Source organism: Citrus clementina, unplaced genomic scaffold, assembly GCF_000493195.1.
Source record: "Citrus clementina cultivar Clemenules unplaced genomic scaffold, Citrus_clementina_v1.0 scaffold_5, whole genome shotgun sequence".
In the NCBI taxonomy this organism is placed as follows: domain Eukaryota; kingdom Viridiplantae; phylum Streptophyta; class Magnoliopsida; order Sapindales; family Rutaceae; genus Citrus; species Citrus x clementina.
The window spans coordinates 2,458,430-2,471,011 of record NW_006262201.1 but is presented as its reverse complement, the minus strand read 5'-3'; the positions used below and the strand labels follow the sequence as shown (position 1 = coordinate 2,471,011).

The 12,582-nt window shown below is 34.9% G+C and overlaps 2 protein-coding genes across 5 annotated transcripts; both read left to right on the top strand.

Moving 5' to 3' along the window:
* Positions 1–1,883: 1,883 nt before the first annotated feature.
* Positions 1,884–6,193, top strand: LOC18042137. Its single transcript, XM_006431454.2, has 2 exons — positions 1,884–2,014; positions 3,663–6,193. Exon 2 carries the CDS (start codon positions 3,959–3,961, stop codon positions 5,150–5,152), a length of 1,194 nt encoding a protein of 397 aa, XP_006431517.1. The 5' UTR covers positions 1,884–2,014; positions 3,663–3,958; the 3' UTR covers positions 5,153–6,193.
* Positions 6,194–8,047: 1,854 nt separating this feature from the next.
* On the top strand, positions 8,048–12,582 carry LOC18042136 (cytochrome c-2). 4 transcript variants are annotated; one of them, XR_002905604.1, is made up of 6 exons: positions 8,048–8,247; positions 8,547–8,680; positions 9,175–9,306; positions 9,825–9,876; positions 11,285–11,340; positions 12,302–12,542. XR_002905604.1 is itself a non-coding variant. In XM_024185002.1 (4 exons), exons 1-3 carry the CDS (start codon positions 8,136–8,138, stop codon positions 9,265–9,267), a joined length of 339 nt encoding a protein of 112 aa, XP_024040770.1. In that variant the 5' UTR covers positions 8,048–8,135; the 3' UTR covers positions 9,268–9,306; positions 11,285–11,607. The 4 variants fall into 4 exon arrangements, 2 of the variants coding, with proteins under 2 accessions (XP_024040770.1, XP_006431516.1); XR_002905603.1 differs by lacking the exon at positions 9,825–9,876 and having other exon boundaries at positions 12,302–12,582; XM_024185002.1 differs by lacking the exons at positions 9,825–9,876; positions 12,302–12,542 and having other exon boundaries at positions 11,285–11,607.

The window sequence follows — 12,582 nt, the reverse complement described above, 5'->3', positions numbered from 1 at the left end:
TTCAAAAATATTATTTAATTATTAGTTAGTTTTCAACAAAAGTGTATAAAAAAATTTAAATCTAATTATGTTCTTTTTTTTTTTAATAAATATTATCAAATGCCTTCACGAGAAACACTATCAAACAAAAAAGGGTCTGAAATGGGAGGTAATAATGCAAATAAATTTTTTTTTTCTTTCTAAATATAAATGGAATGTAAGATTCATTACAAAATCTTGTTACCAAAGTCTTTGCCTTTTTAATGTTAATTCACGAAGATTTTGTTATAAAATTAATTGCATCTGGACATCAAACATTAAATTACATTCGTCCAGTTTAGATTTTCCCAAATCCTACGCTGGATAGCGGCAGCACAGCTAACACTCCAGCCAATCATGAACTGTTGTTACTAACCGAGTTTAAGGATTTTCCTGATCGAGCACAGGATAGCGGGGATAGAGATTCATCTTAACCAAACAGACAGACTCTTAAAACCGCCCAAAATAAATGAAAGAGAAATGACATAATAGTATCATTTTGTTCCCTGATTTTACACTAAATAATATACAAAGGCATAATTTGATATATTCTGTTACATAGATCTCTACAGGGGTCGAATAGGAAATTTATGACTTAAAAGTTTAGAGTCAAGTAGACATTCATACAAGTTCTAGTTCACAATGAAGTTGATATGAAATTAGAAAAATATGACTCAATTTAAAGGAAAATTGCTCGAAACCTAAAATTTAGATGTATTAAACTTAATTTATTTCCGTTTGTCTTTTAAAAAAAATAGTTTTAATTGACTTAAGAAATCCTTAAATTGATGGATTTTTTAGTTCAATTTATTTTTTCAAAAATTAAACCTAACCGGACTGTGCTCACACAAAATTATACACCTAATGTATGGTTCATTTAGCTATGCATTAATAGAACCTAACATATAGAGGCCAAGTAGAGCTAACAAAACGGGTCGCGGGTCGTGTTAATTTCATATTGTGTTAAATTTAAGTTGATTCAAACCTGACGCATTTAATAATCGTGTTAAAATATTGATATCCAAACCCCACACAGAAAATAAACGGGTTACCCAATAACCCGTTTAATATCTATATATTTAACAAATGTTACACACACATACCTCCAAAATATTACACATTTATACTATTAAAGTTTTTAATTTTATATGTGTAAATAATACTATATATCAATATCATAACGTATACATGTGTACCAATATTTTATACGCTAGCTATTAAAGTTCTAAATTTATATAAAATTTTATAAATAAAACACTATGTATATATTTATCCTTTCAAAAAAATAAAAAGAGAGAATCTTATTTGATATTTGAGTTTTAAAGATAAGAACCTAGAAATTGATTTAAAAAAGAAAATATAATCATGTCATTGTTTGGATAAATGTGTTAAGAATTTTAACTCTAATCTGACACGGAAAAAAATCATATCGATCTAGACCGGGTTTATTTAATAATCGTATCAAATTTGATGATCTATATTTATTTATTCGTGTCATATTCATATTGAATAATCGAATCGTGTTAAATTTTACCAGAAATTAGACACCTATGTCAAAAGTACAGAACAGTTGTTGCATTTTCTGATTAGTTAGAACGGCAGGGATCTAGGTGATATTACTCGAAATGGAAAAGAATGAAAGAACACAGAACAAATACAGAAACAAGTCGCCGTAAACGCCGCCAAGGCGAATAGCCACGTAGGCTCGGGTGTAAAAAACCCGAACCAGAAGTCCCAAAAAATTTTATTTTTTTAAATCCGAACCTACAGACTCGGACTGGACACAGCTGGAGACAGCCTGTCACCAACAAAGTCCCACTCACCTATTCCCCCTAACTACGTTCTCTCTCTCAATCTCTGTCTCTCTTCTCCTTCTCTTTCTGTGTGTGTGTCTCTCTCTCTCCTCACATTGTCTCTCTCTAACTTAGGGTTTCGATCTCACCTCTTGCTCCTCCGATTCGCCTCTCCTTCTCGCCGGATCAGGATTTCGCGTTTTGTAAGCTCTCGTTTGATCTCTCTTTTGTCCATTTTGTCTCTGTTCTTACGTAATTTCACGCTTCTTAGCCTTTACGCCATCGTTTTGTTGGTTATCTTCTGTTGTTTTAATCGTCGTTGTTTTTTTGTTTTTTCTTCGTGGAATGCTTTGATTTTCCTTGATGATTTGTGGGAGGTTATGGTTTGGCGCCTGTTTGTTTCCTGAGAGGGCAAGGGAAAGCAAACGAAACGAAATTATGAATCTAGCATATTTGATCATATAAAAGTAAAAGGAAAATACGTTTTAAAAAAACGTAGAAATTGGGTGTGTGTGTGGAGACTTTACCTGCATATATCTCTGGAAAAGATGATAGGAGTTATAATTGGCTAGTAGAATCCATTGTATAGTTTATATCATATAAGTGGTGTTGGAATGGTGATTTTCTCTGACTTCGTATACACTGTTATATGTGTCCTACTGTTGTTGTACACGAGTTCCGAAATTGTTTGATTGGTGAAGTAGTGTTTAGTTAGTTTTTAAGTTGTGAGCTTGCATCACCCGTTACTTACGAACCACTCTCAAACTTGTAAATGACGCAATGCTAATGTTCATTTATGTTTCTGCGTAAGCTTGCTCTGTTGATTGCTGAGTATTAAGCTGTTAGTAGTAAATACTTGAGTTGGAAACATGTGTTGTATTGTCTGCTAAATGACGTTTAGGCGTTAATGTGGATTTTATATGTTGCTCTGTTCATACAAGTACAGTTTTCTAAATGATGCAATTCTTTAATGTTCATTTATGTCATTGTTTAATCTTTTGTTGTTTATTTGTAAGTAATTAGTTGTTTGAGTATATATTTTACTTGGAAACATGTGTATGTTGTCTGTTATTGACATGCATTGTTAATGTTGATTTTTTATGGTAGCTCTGTTTATACAAGTGTAGAAATCCTATGTGATGTGAGGTCATTAATATTCACTTATGTTATTGTCGAAGCTTTTGTTGTTGCTTACCAAGTAATTGGCTGGTTGAGTAAGTATTTGATTTGGAAACACTTGTCGTATTGTTTTCCAAGAATGTGCGGCATTAATGTTAATTTTATATGGCAGCTCTGTTTTAACACATTTTAGTTATTATATTTCTTTAATTGGAATTCTTCGCTGTTCTAAAGGACCATTATGTGGTTCATTAAGTTCATTTGTGTAAAAACTTGTCATTCCTTATCTAGATACCATTTTTAGCCTTAGAAATAAATACTGTGGGTTGTATGTTGCTATAGTTGGGGTTCTATTGATGTTGTTTCCAAAGAAGACATTAATGTTGATTTGTTGGTGTGGCCCTGGTGATTAATGCATGAAGTAGAATGTGTTCATATTTTTGTTCTATAAATTCATCAGTCTGTTTACATTATTTTCAAGAATACACTATCTTGTACGTGTGATGATATCACATTTCCCATCTTTTGGTTGCTTCTGTTGTGGACTAATCGTAGACTTATTTATGTTTTGCTGTAATGCCTACCATTTGTGCCCAAGGATTAGTGTGTGGCTGAATTTTTTTGCATGCTTGAATTTTTACTGGTGTTTTGGATTTATGGTTATTTTTTAGTATTTCATTTGACTGTTCTTTGTTGCCCTTTTGCTAATCTTTTTTACTATATATAATGCAGGTGAGTGGGCTGGATACTATCAGCACATCCAAGACGTGAAGTTTCTTAAAGTGATTGGCAGACACACCATTTTTTATCTTGTTGATGTTCAAATTAGATGGCTTTGTTGCTAGTATTTGAGAACTGGGGCAAGTTGCTCTATGATTGCTATAGGGGGTTTTGGTAATTAGCATCTTTCAATATTGTATTGAGAACTGCTATCCTCTATTAATCCTGGGAAGGCAGCACGTTCACTACCTGAGGACCTTTTGTATCCATGCTGGCAGAGAGCATGCGTGGAATCTGTGCTTCGGGTAATGCCCCTGACGAGATTTGTTACCGATGCTTTCGGTGTGGCGACAATATGTCTAGTTGCGATATTGATTATTCTCGGGTTGCTGTGTATTGTTTACTCGTTTTACTTCCGATCTCGCATTCGTAGTCAAGGTTTTGGTCAACTTAGTTACTTTAGCGGGCCTTGGATAATCCGAATAACCTTCATTCTATTTGCAATCTGGTGGGGTTGTGGTGAAATTTTACGGTTAAGTTTGTTGAGACGGGAGGGGAGAGTGCTGAATGCTCTTGATTTCAAATGGCAGGAAAACATCTGCAAAAGTTACATCGTCTCGAATCTAGGGTTTGCAGAACCTTGCCTATTCTTGACCCTTGTGTTTCTCCTTCGGGCACCCTTACAGAGAATGGACTCGGGAACTCTCAGCCGGAATTGGAATGGAAAAACAGCCGGATATTTATTTCTGTATTGCTTCCCTGTGTTTATTCTTCAGCTCGTCGTCATTCTAATTGGCCCCAAGCTACACAAGGATAAGAGTAACTTACAAAAACTGCCCATTTATTTTACAAGAACATCAGATGGTTCTGTGAATATTGCTCTTTGTACTTACCCTTTACTGAGCACCATCCTCTTAGGGCTTTTCACTACTGTGCTAACTGCCTACTTGTTTTGGCTGGGAAGGCAGGTTTTGAAATTGGTTATCAATAAGGGTTTGCAGAAGAGAGTCTACACATTAATCTTCTCCGTTTCAAGTTTCCTTACATTAAGGGTTCTTTTACTTGGTTTATCTGTTTTATCTAAACCAGAGCATGTTCTGTTTGAAGTTCTTGTGTTCTTAGCTTTTCTTTCCCTATTATGTTGTGCTGGGGTATGTATTTGCTTGCTTGTTTATTACCCAGTTGCGGATTCCTTGGCTCTGGGCAGTTTACAAGATTTGGAGGCTAGAAGAAGGTTTATTGAAGATCATCATGATGCCATTTCTCTTGTTGCTAACCAGGACCGTACTGAGGAAAGTGGTGGAATTAGCCCGGGGAGGACTTCTGACACCTCGACCAAACGGGGATCAATTTCTTTTCGCACAATGGGGAGAGATGGGAATTCTGCTACTCCTTATGTGGAGCTGAGCCTCTTCTCTCCTAGCCATGATTCAACTCCACCGGGATCTCCTCCTCTTCTAGGCTGGCCCATGCGACATCCTGCACAAGTTCATGATCCCTAAGAGAGAGAGAGAGAGACACTGGGAACTCATGGTGAATATCAATTTTGTGGTAAAGAACAAACTGATTGTAAAGGGTTTAGCTTCAATAAGGATTTTAATTCTTGGCTTGTTTTCCTTTTTAGATATGATGCCGGTTTTGCTTTGAAGGGGAATTCGTGATCCATATTTTTCTCCTGTAACATTTCCCGTAAATCATTTTTTTTTTTTTGGCTCTTCAACAGTGTATGCTCTGAGATTCCTGGAAATTAGTCATTTGAATGTTACCAAGTAGTATGTGCTTGAAATAAATATTGGTGCAACTGGAGAACCCGTCTGTTTTTTAAGGGTGTCCTTTCGGAAGTATTTTGTTTTTAGAAAGTGCAAAACTTTTATCGAGTGCTTGGTAGAAACGCGCTTTTCTCCAAATTCCGTCGACCTTCGTGTCTGTGAGATGCCTGACGACGCTTAAAAATTCAACCAACTTTCCCCTAAAAATGCGCCATTGTTTCTCCAGTTTATTTGCTATCAAGCCTCAATGTTTCGATTTGTGTGGTAACTGTCGTTAATCGTTGTTCTTGGAAACCTAGAATATAAATTAAGTTGATTTGTAATAAATTTTGGAAATCATCGTCCTCTTGCTCCGCGCAGGCAGCAAAGAAAATATCTCTGAAGAGGGCGGACGGGCAACTATTCGAGGTGGAGGAGCCGGTGGCGATGGATTTTGAGATCGTGAAGTCGTTCTTCGACGATTGACGACGCATAGGAAAACACGGTGGTGCCGCTGCCAAACGTATCGACGGAGCTGCTGTCGTACATAATCGAATTCTGCAAGGCCCATGTGGAGTTTTCAAAGCAAAGATCACCGAAACAGGAGGTGAAGATGTTCGATGAGGAGTTTGGGAAGAGCAAGAGCAATGATGAGCTGAAGGAAACGATATTGGTGGCGAATTATTTGAATAACAAGAGATGTTAGATTATTGGACAGAGACTTTGGCCAACAGGATCAAGAACAAGAGTGTCCAGTATGTTGGAAAGTTCTTTGGGATTGAAAATAGGGAAATTTACATTTGTCCGCTGTTTGTTTTGTTTTTTTTTTTAAATACACAATTTTTTTTTTTTTTCAGCGCGCCACCTAAAGTTTATTTTTTGTTACATTGGTCCACTTCCGTCTAATTTTCGTTAGTGAATTTAACGGAATGATATTTTTACCTCTCAAAATTATAATTTAACCCAAAATAAATAGAAATTAGAAATAAATTAGATAGATTTAATTTTTTTCAAAGGTGGATGCTAGAAATGGGAGGAAAATAATGTTTGCTACTAAAATTAAAAAATTTGTATTTATTTTTTTAGAGGAAAATAGTGTTTGTTGCTTGCTAAATTTAGAAAATTTATATTTATTTTTTTGAATTTCAAAAACATAAATACAAATTTTCTAAATTTAGCAAGCAACAAACATAATTTTCCTTCAATTTCTAGCATCCACCTTTGAAAAAAATTAAATTCATCCAATTTATCTCAAATTTTTATTTATTTTGGGTTAAATTATAATTTTGAGGGGTAAAAAGGTCATTTCATTAATATTTCGTTAAATCCACTAACAGAAATTAGACGGAAGTGGACGAATGTAACAAAAAATAAATTTTAGGTGGCGCGCCAAAAAAAAAGTGTTTGTGCATTTTTTAAAAAGGCAAAATAAATAAGTGGACGAATATAAATTTCTCTTGAAAATAATTTCACACCAAAGAAGAAGTAGCCAGGACGCAGTATGAGTGGGCTTTTGAGGGTGTTGATCCAAATGATGACGATTAAGGATAAGCCTTTCTAATTTTAATCCCCATCATTATTTAATTCAAGTGGTTTTATGTTTTACAATAATTACTTTTCTTTTTTAATACTACAATAATTGCTGGTTGGATATTGATAGATGTCTTTTTTTTAGGAAGGATATTGATGGATGTTGAGTTTGCTCATATGTGATCACACTTTTTTCTTATAATTTATATTTGTTAGCTTTTTATTTTTTATTTATTTTTTTCACATTTATTTAAGGTAAAATAGTAAAAAAATCATTTGATTGATGTTTCGTTAATTTTATTAATATCTTGAGACAAAAGTCGCGGAATGTAAAAAATGTTATTTTCGGTGGAAGAATGTCAAAAAATGATATTTTTATTTTTTAAAAAGTACGAAAAAATAAGTGATTGATAGATAATTGAATGTGTATATAGTCCGGTTATGTTGCAATTGTGGTACCGTGCCACAGTTGCAACTAATCATTGGATACTTAGCTAGTTATAACTGTGATACGATACCACAATTACAACATAGCCAAGTCGTATAGGTACATATATATTCCATCAAGTTGCAAATTTATGAGAATTTCAATTCAAAAAGTTGTATGGTTTGATCATTGTTATTATTTTCTATAAAAGGGGTTGAATTAATATTATTATTTTGAGAGTTGAATTATTATTATTATTATTTAAGACAACGATAATCGGCTTTCTTTTCCTGGTCTCCCTCAAACACTTTTTGTCTTCAATTTGTGTCTATTCAATTTCAACGTTTCCTTTCGAAGCCCCTACTGTACTTGCCCTGGTGCCGACCACAGCAAAATGTGCCCCGTCTCACCACGCTCTACGATAATTTTCTAGCACGTGTCGTTATGAAGGAAAATTCTAAAATAAGATGATAATAACATTAGGGTCCCTGAAAGGTAAAAGGCTAGAAGCCTTCTCAAAATATCTCCGAAAGAGGAAAAAGAAAAGGTCCCTAAAAGCCATTCGAATAAAAATTACAAGAAACTCTTAATTTGCTATTGCCTTAGAGGTTAGGGGAGACATATGAAATTATCCAGGTCAAAATCAACAAGCTTCTAGAACATTCGAATAAGTTTACAGACCAATGGGCACGACCGTCATTGCACCTCCACTTCAATTATCAATACTAAACCAGACGAAATTGCAGCAGATTCGTTAATTCGATTTTAACCACAATCAAAATGGCGTCGTTTGAGGAAGCTCCACCTGGTAATCCAAAGGCCGGGGAGAAAATCTTCAAGACCAAGTGCGCTCAGTGCCACACCGTCGTGAAAGGCGCTGGTCACAAACAAGGTTTTTTATTTGTTTATTTTTTAAAAATAAAATTTTTAATTTTTCTAATTTTATTTTATTTTGTTATCACTTTTTTTTTTCAATAGATTTTAGCTATCATGTAGTTCGGATCTCTCTGCTACTGTTTATGATTGTGTAGTTACTTGTACATTTGATCGAAATTTTAAAAATAAAAATAAATGTTTAACATTGAGAGCTTGTTAAAATAAGTTGATTTTGTAAGCGCTTTCCTTAGAGTTACAAAATATTGTTCCTTTGGTTTCGAGGCTTCATTGATCTGGGCATTGAAATTTTCTTAGGACCAAATTTGAATGGACTTTTCGGGAGACAGTCCGGGACAACTCCCGGGTACTCCTATTCAGCTGCTAACAAGGGTATGGCTGTTATTTGGGAAGAGAAAACATTGTATGATTACTTGCTTAACCCCAAGAAGGTACGAACAAGTTCTAATTCCTAAAGTTTAATGCGTCTGCATATTTTAATAGATCTTTGCACGGAAATGTTATAATACCTTGATATTAGCCGTAAATTGTCACACATGGTTTAGTGTTGTGGATTAAATTTGTGCGATCTTTCATGCTCGCTTCAAAGTAAGCTTTTTGGTTTGTGATTGTACGAGCAAACATATCTACGACAGACGTTTCGAACTTGAATGGCAGAATTTTTATCTGCATTTTTTATTTCCTTGGATTGTGCTGATAAATGATTATCTTGAGAGTGTAATGTTTATAAGAAATCTGATCAGTTGTGTGCTGCGCCACGTGTTATTGTGCATGATATTCATTGTCTGGCACCCCACAGCGTGACATATATCGTTGTGCACGACGCCATGCACCTCAGCGCGCCTCATGTTTATAATTTGTCTCTTTTCTGCATTCCTTCTGTCCTTTCTTGTTTCTTCACTGTCGTTTGCTTTGAGTTGTACAGTATATTCCTGGAACAAAGATGGTCTTCCCTGGATTGAAGAAGCCTCAGGATCGTGCAGACCTCATTGCCTATTTGAAGGAGTCAACAGCCTGATTTTTGCTTAGTGTGGGCTATTTTGCAACCATGGGAAGAGTATGGTCCCTGATGATTCAATAATTTTTTGTTTTTGGAAGAAAAAATGTTGTTCAAATGAGAATGTTCAAAATGTTTTACTCTTTGTAGCCATAGACAATTAGATAAAATGTTCTTCCAAAGAAACTTTTCTTTGAGAGGCATTTCGCAAATTTTGATGATTTCTAAGCGCTATGTATCCTAATTTTGCCACTTAATTTGTTATAATGGAATTTTAAGTTGCATATTCTTCTTTGAGTGGACTTTCTTGGATTCAAAGATGTCATTACATTTGGATATGAAATTTAAGTTTTTTTGTGTATCTCTGCTCTTTTGAAATCTATTTTTAGCATGGCATGTGGACTGAGGTGGGTTGTTGATGATGTATGAATCTTGCTATGTCAGCCATATTGTCTTTTCCTTTCTCAGAGTATAAGTCTTAAAGATTTTATGTAGGAGGACTGCGTTCAGCACCCACCAATTTGCCAAATATGGTACCTGCTATGTTTGTGTTTACATTGTGCTTTTTTCCTTCCCAGAGATGCAGGAGTTTATTCATATTTGCAGCCTTGTTGATACAGATCTGTCATAGTAAGTAGAGATGTCAAATGCATTGGATTGTGCTGCTTTAATTCATAAAAATTATGGATTTTTTTTTTGTTTTTTGTTTTTTTTTGGTGGGTACAGTTTGGCCTGTTTGAGCTAATCCAGAATTGACAAGTTAGGGTTTAGGTTTCTTGTAAATATTGTGTTGTATTTATGGCTGAAGTACAGTGTTGCATAATGATGCAAATGACTACTATTATGTAGTTTTGCATCTTTTGTGGTAATAGGGTAGGAGCCATTTCGTTGTTTACTTGGTGAGAAGTCACATTATGAATAGGTGGGTCTTCTGAATGATAATTTCAATTATGGTTCATGCATTGTGGATATATCATAATGACTGTTATGATGATATGTTAGTGAAATGACTTGCATAGGTATTCTGATGTTGTTCCACCATTTTGGAAGTATAGGTATTCTAATGCCAATTTCATTATGGTTAATTCCTTTCAATTAAATACCAAAAGTATTGTCATTTACCTCTTGCTCTATCAGTTGGCACTTTTCAATCTCCAATTTTGTGCTTGAAGGTTTAAATTTCTCAGGAGAGGTGACAACCACTAGAGGAAGAGGTAATTGGCAATTGAAAGGTACTAATAATGGTGATGGCAATGTTTTTTGTTTTATCAACCAAGTCTATTTGATAAAACCATGGACCAAACTTTTTGAATTCATCTCACGGTACCGACCTTTCTCCTTTTATAATTGACTGTATTTTGTCTTCACAAGTTTGTTGTCCCATCTTCATCCCTGTCATCAAATTTTTTCCTCAGTTTACCCAATTTTAGGTTTCTTTTAGAAATATCAAAACACAGGTATTGGGAAATCTATTGAAAATCTTTTGATCTATAGTGAAGAGTGGGGCAAATGTGACAAAAAGTTTGGTGGATGCAGTACTTGGCTGTAAGGTTACAGCTGTGGGAGAAATTTAGGTGTGTTGGGTTCACCATTTCAGCAACAACAACTGTTTGACAAGTGTCAATAATTGGATGGTGGATTCCACCTAATCAAATTTTAAATTTGCGTCAATATAGATGTGCGTCTGGTTTTTCATTTGGTTTTTCATCCTGGTCAGTTGATCCCACCACCTTAGCATGTTGAGGTGGTGAGCCTGGCTTACCTAAGTTTCTCTCTTCAGCTGTTGTGGGTCCACTTATGTTGTGTGTAGATCACAGCGGGAGGTTAGTGTAGAATGCCTTTGGTATTGAACAACTATTCAATTATATTGTGATATGCGTGTTTGAATGCACAACTCGACCTTCTTCACCTGTACAATTGCAGTCTTTCATTTAAAGGTTTTTTTTATTTTATGTATACCTTCTCTCAGAAATAGTATTCAATGGCTTAAGTTCCATTGGCTTGTTTGCTCAATTCTGTTTTCCACATGTTTGTACAGAAGCTGGCAACGATGCATTCGTCCATGAAAGGCAACAATCAAGACTAGCTTGAAAGGTTAATCATCATATTCTTCATAATGTCTTTATATAAGTGTTTAAGTGTTTTGAGTCACCAACAATTTCTGGTATGTCTTAATTTTCTATCGTATGATTAATGGCCTTTTAGTGTATATAGAAAAAATGGTAACGAAAATCGGCTTTGGGCCTTGCAAACAATGGGCATGCCACGCTTTGGGCCTTGCAAACGATGGGCATGCCACAAGTTCATGATTAGTGTTGTTATTGGTGATGATGAGAATGTTCTTGTAAACCTGAATTTTGTCTGAATCGATGAAGTCAGTCCTTGTGTTGATAGCACTTACCGTATCCCTTTTTTTTTTTTTTTTAAATTTTCTAGTGAGGTCACACTTACTACTCTCAGTTAACATTTTGAGGCCCGATAGGCTAATATTGTTTTCTAGAACAAAATCCACTCACTGAAGAAGACGATGTCATAATTGGTGTAAATGGTAAAACAAAGACAAAAGTTATTGTCTTTGGTAGACATTTTTCACTTGAGATTATTAATTCATACAATATTCAAGTATACAGAGCCTCAACAATATCACCATGTTATTGAGCTTGCATCTTGGTTTGATTGCCTCACTGCTTGTTGGAATTTGTGAACTTTGGATGGTTGATCCCTTGCCCCCCCCACCCCCCCCAAAAAAAAAAAATTATTTTGGCATGTCTAGGTTTGATTGCCACACTTTTTGTTGGAACTTGTGAACTGTAGAAGATTTTTCTTTTTTCTTTTTCCTTCTCCCATGATTTTTACATGTTAATTGTAATCAATGAAATAATGGAAGTCTTATAGTTATTGGTGACTCAAACTCTCACATTGAGCCCTTTGTGGTGGATATGAGGATTGACCTTCATAATGTGTTATTATATATAAATGTGATCACAAACAAGTAGATCAATTGTGGGTATTGGTCTTATACTTCATGATGTTAAATAATGTATTTCTGATACAGATCATATTCGTGCACAAACCTTCAAGAGCCATGCACGTGGACAAGGGTATCTTCGATTTTTTGCAGTTAGATGTTGAAGAATGGTTATAGACATGATATGCAGAATGAGAGTATTAAAAGTACATTACTTAAATGTTGCTGTCTGTAGGGATGTTTATGCCATCCAAGATAAAAATAGGTTAAAGTTTAGGGGCTATTTTAACTTCAACTTTTTGATGTTAAGTTAGCAAAATTTTATTGCATTCTAGTGCATGAGCATTACGAATCTTGGTTAGCAATTT

What these genes read in the sequence shown, in the direction of transcription:
- LOC18042137 (XM_006431454.2), top strand. Translation starts at nt 3,959, where the DNA reads ATGCCCCTGACGAGATTTGTTACCGATGCTTTCGGTGTGGCGACAATA.
- LOC18042136 (XM_024185002.1), top strand. Translation starts at nt 8,136, where the DNA reads ATGGCGTCGTTTGAGGAAGCTCCACCTGGTAATCCAAAGGCCGGGGAG. An exon ending in AGGCGCTGGTCACAAACAAG is followed by an intron (nt 8,248 to 8,546) that starts GTTTTTTATTTG and finishes AAATTTTCTTAG; the next exon opens with GACCAAATTTGAATGGACTT. An exon ending in ACTTGCTTAACCCCAAGAAG is followed by an intron (nt 8,681 to 9,174) that starts GTACGAACAAGT and finishes TGAGTTGTACAG; the next exon opens with TATATTCCTGGAACAAAGAT.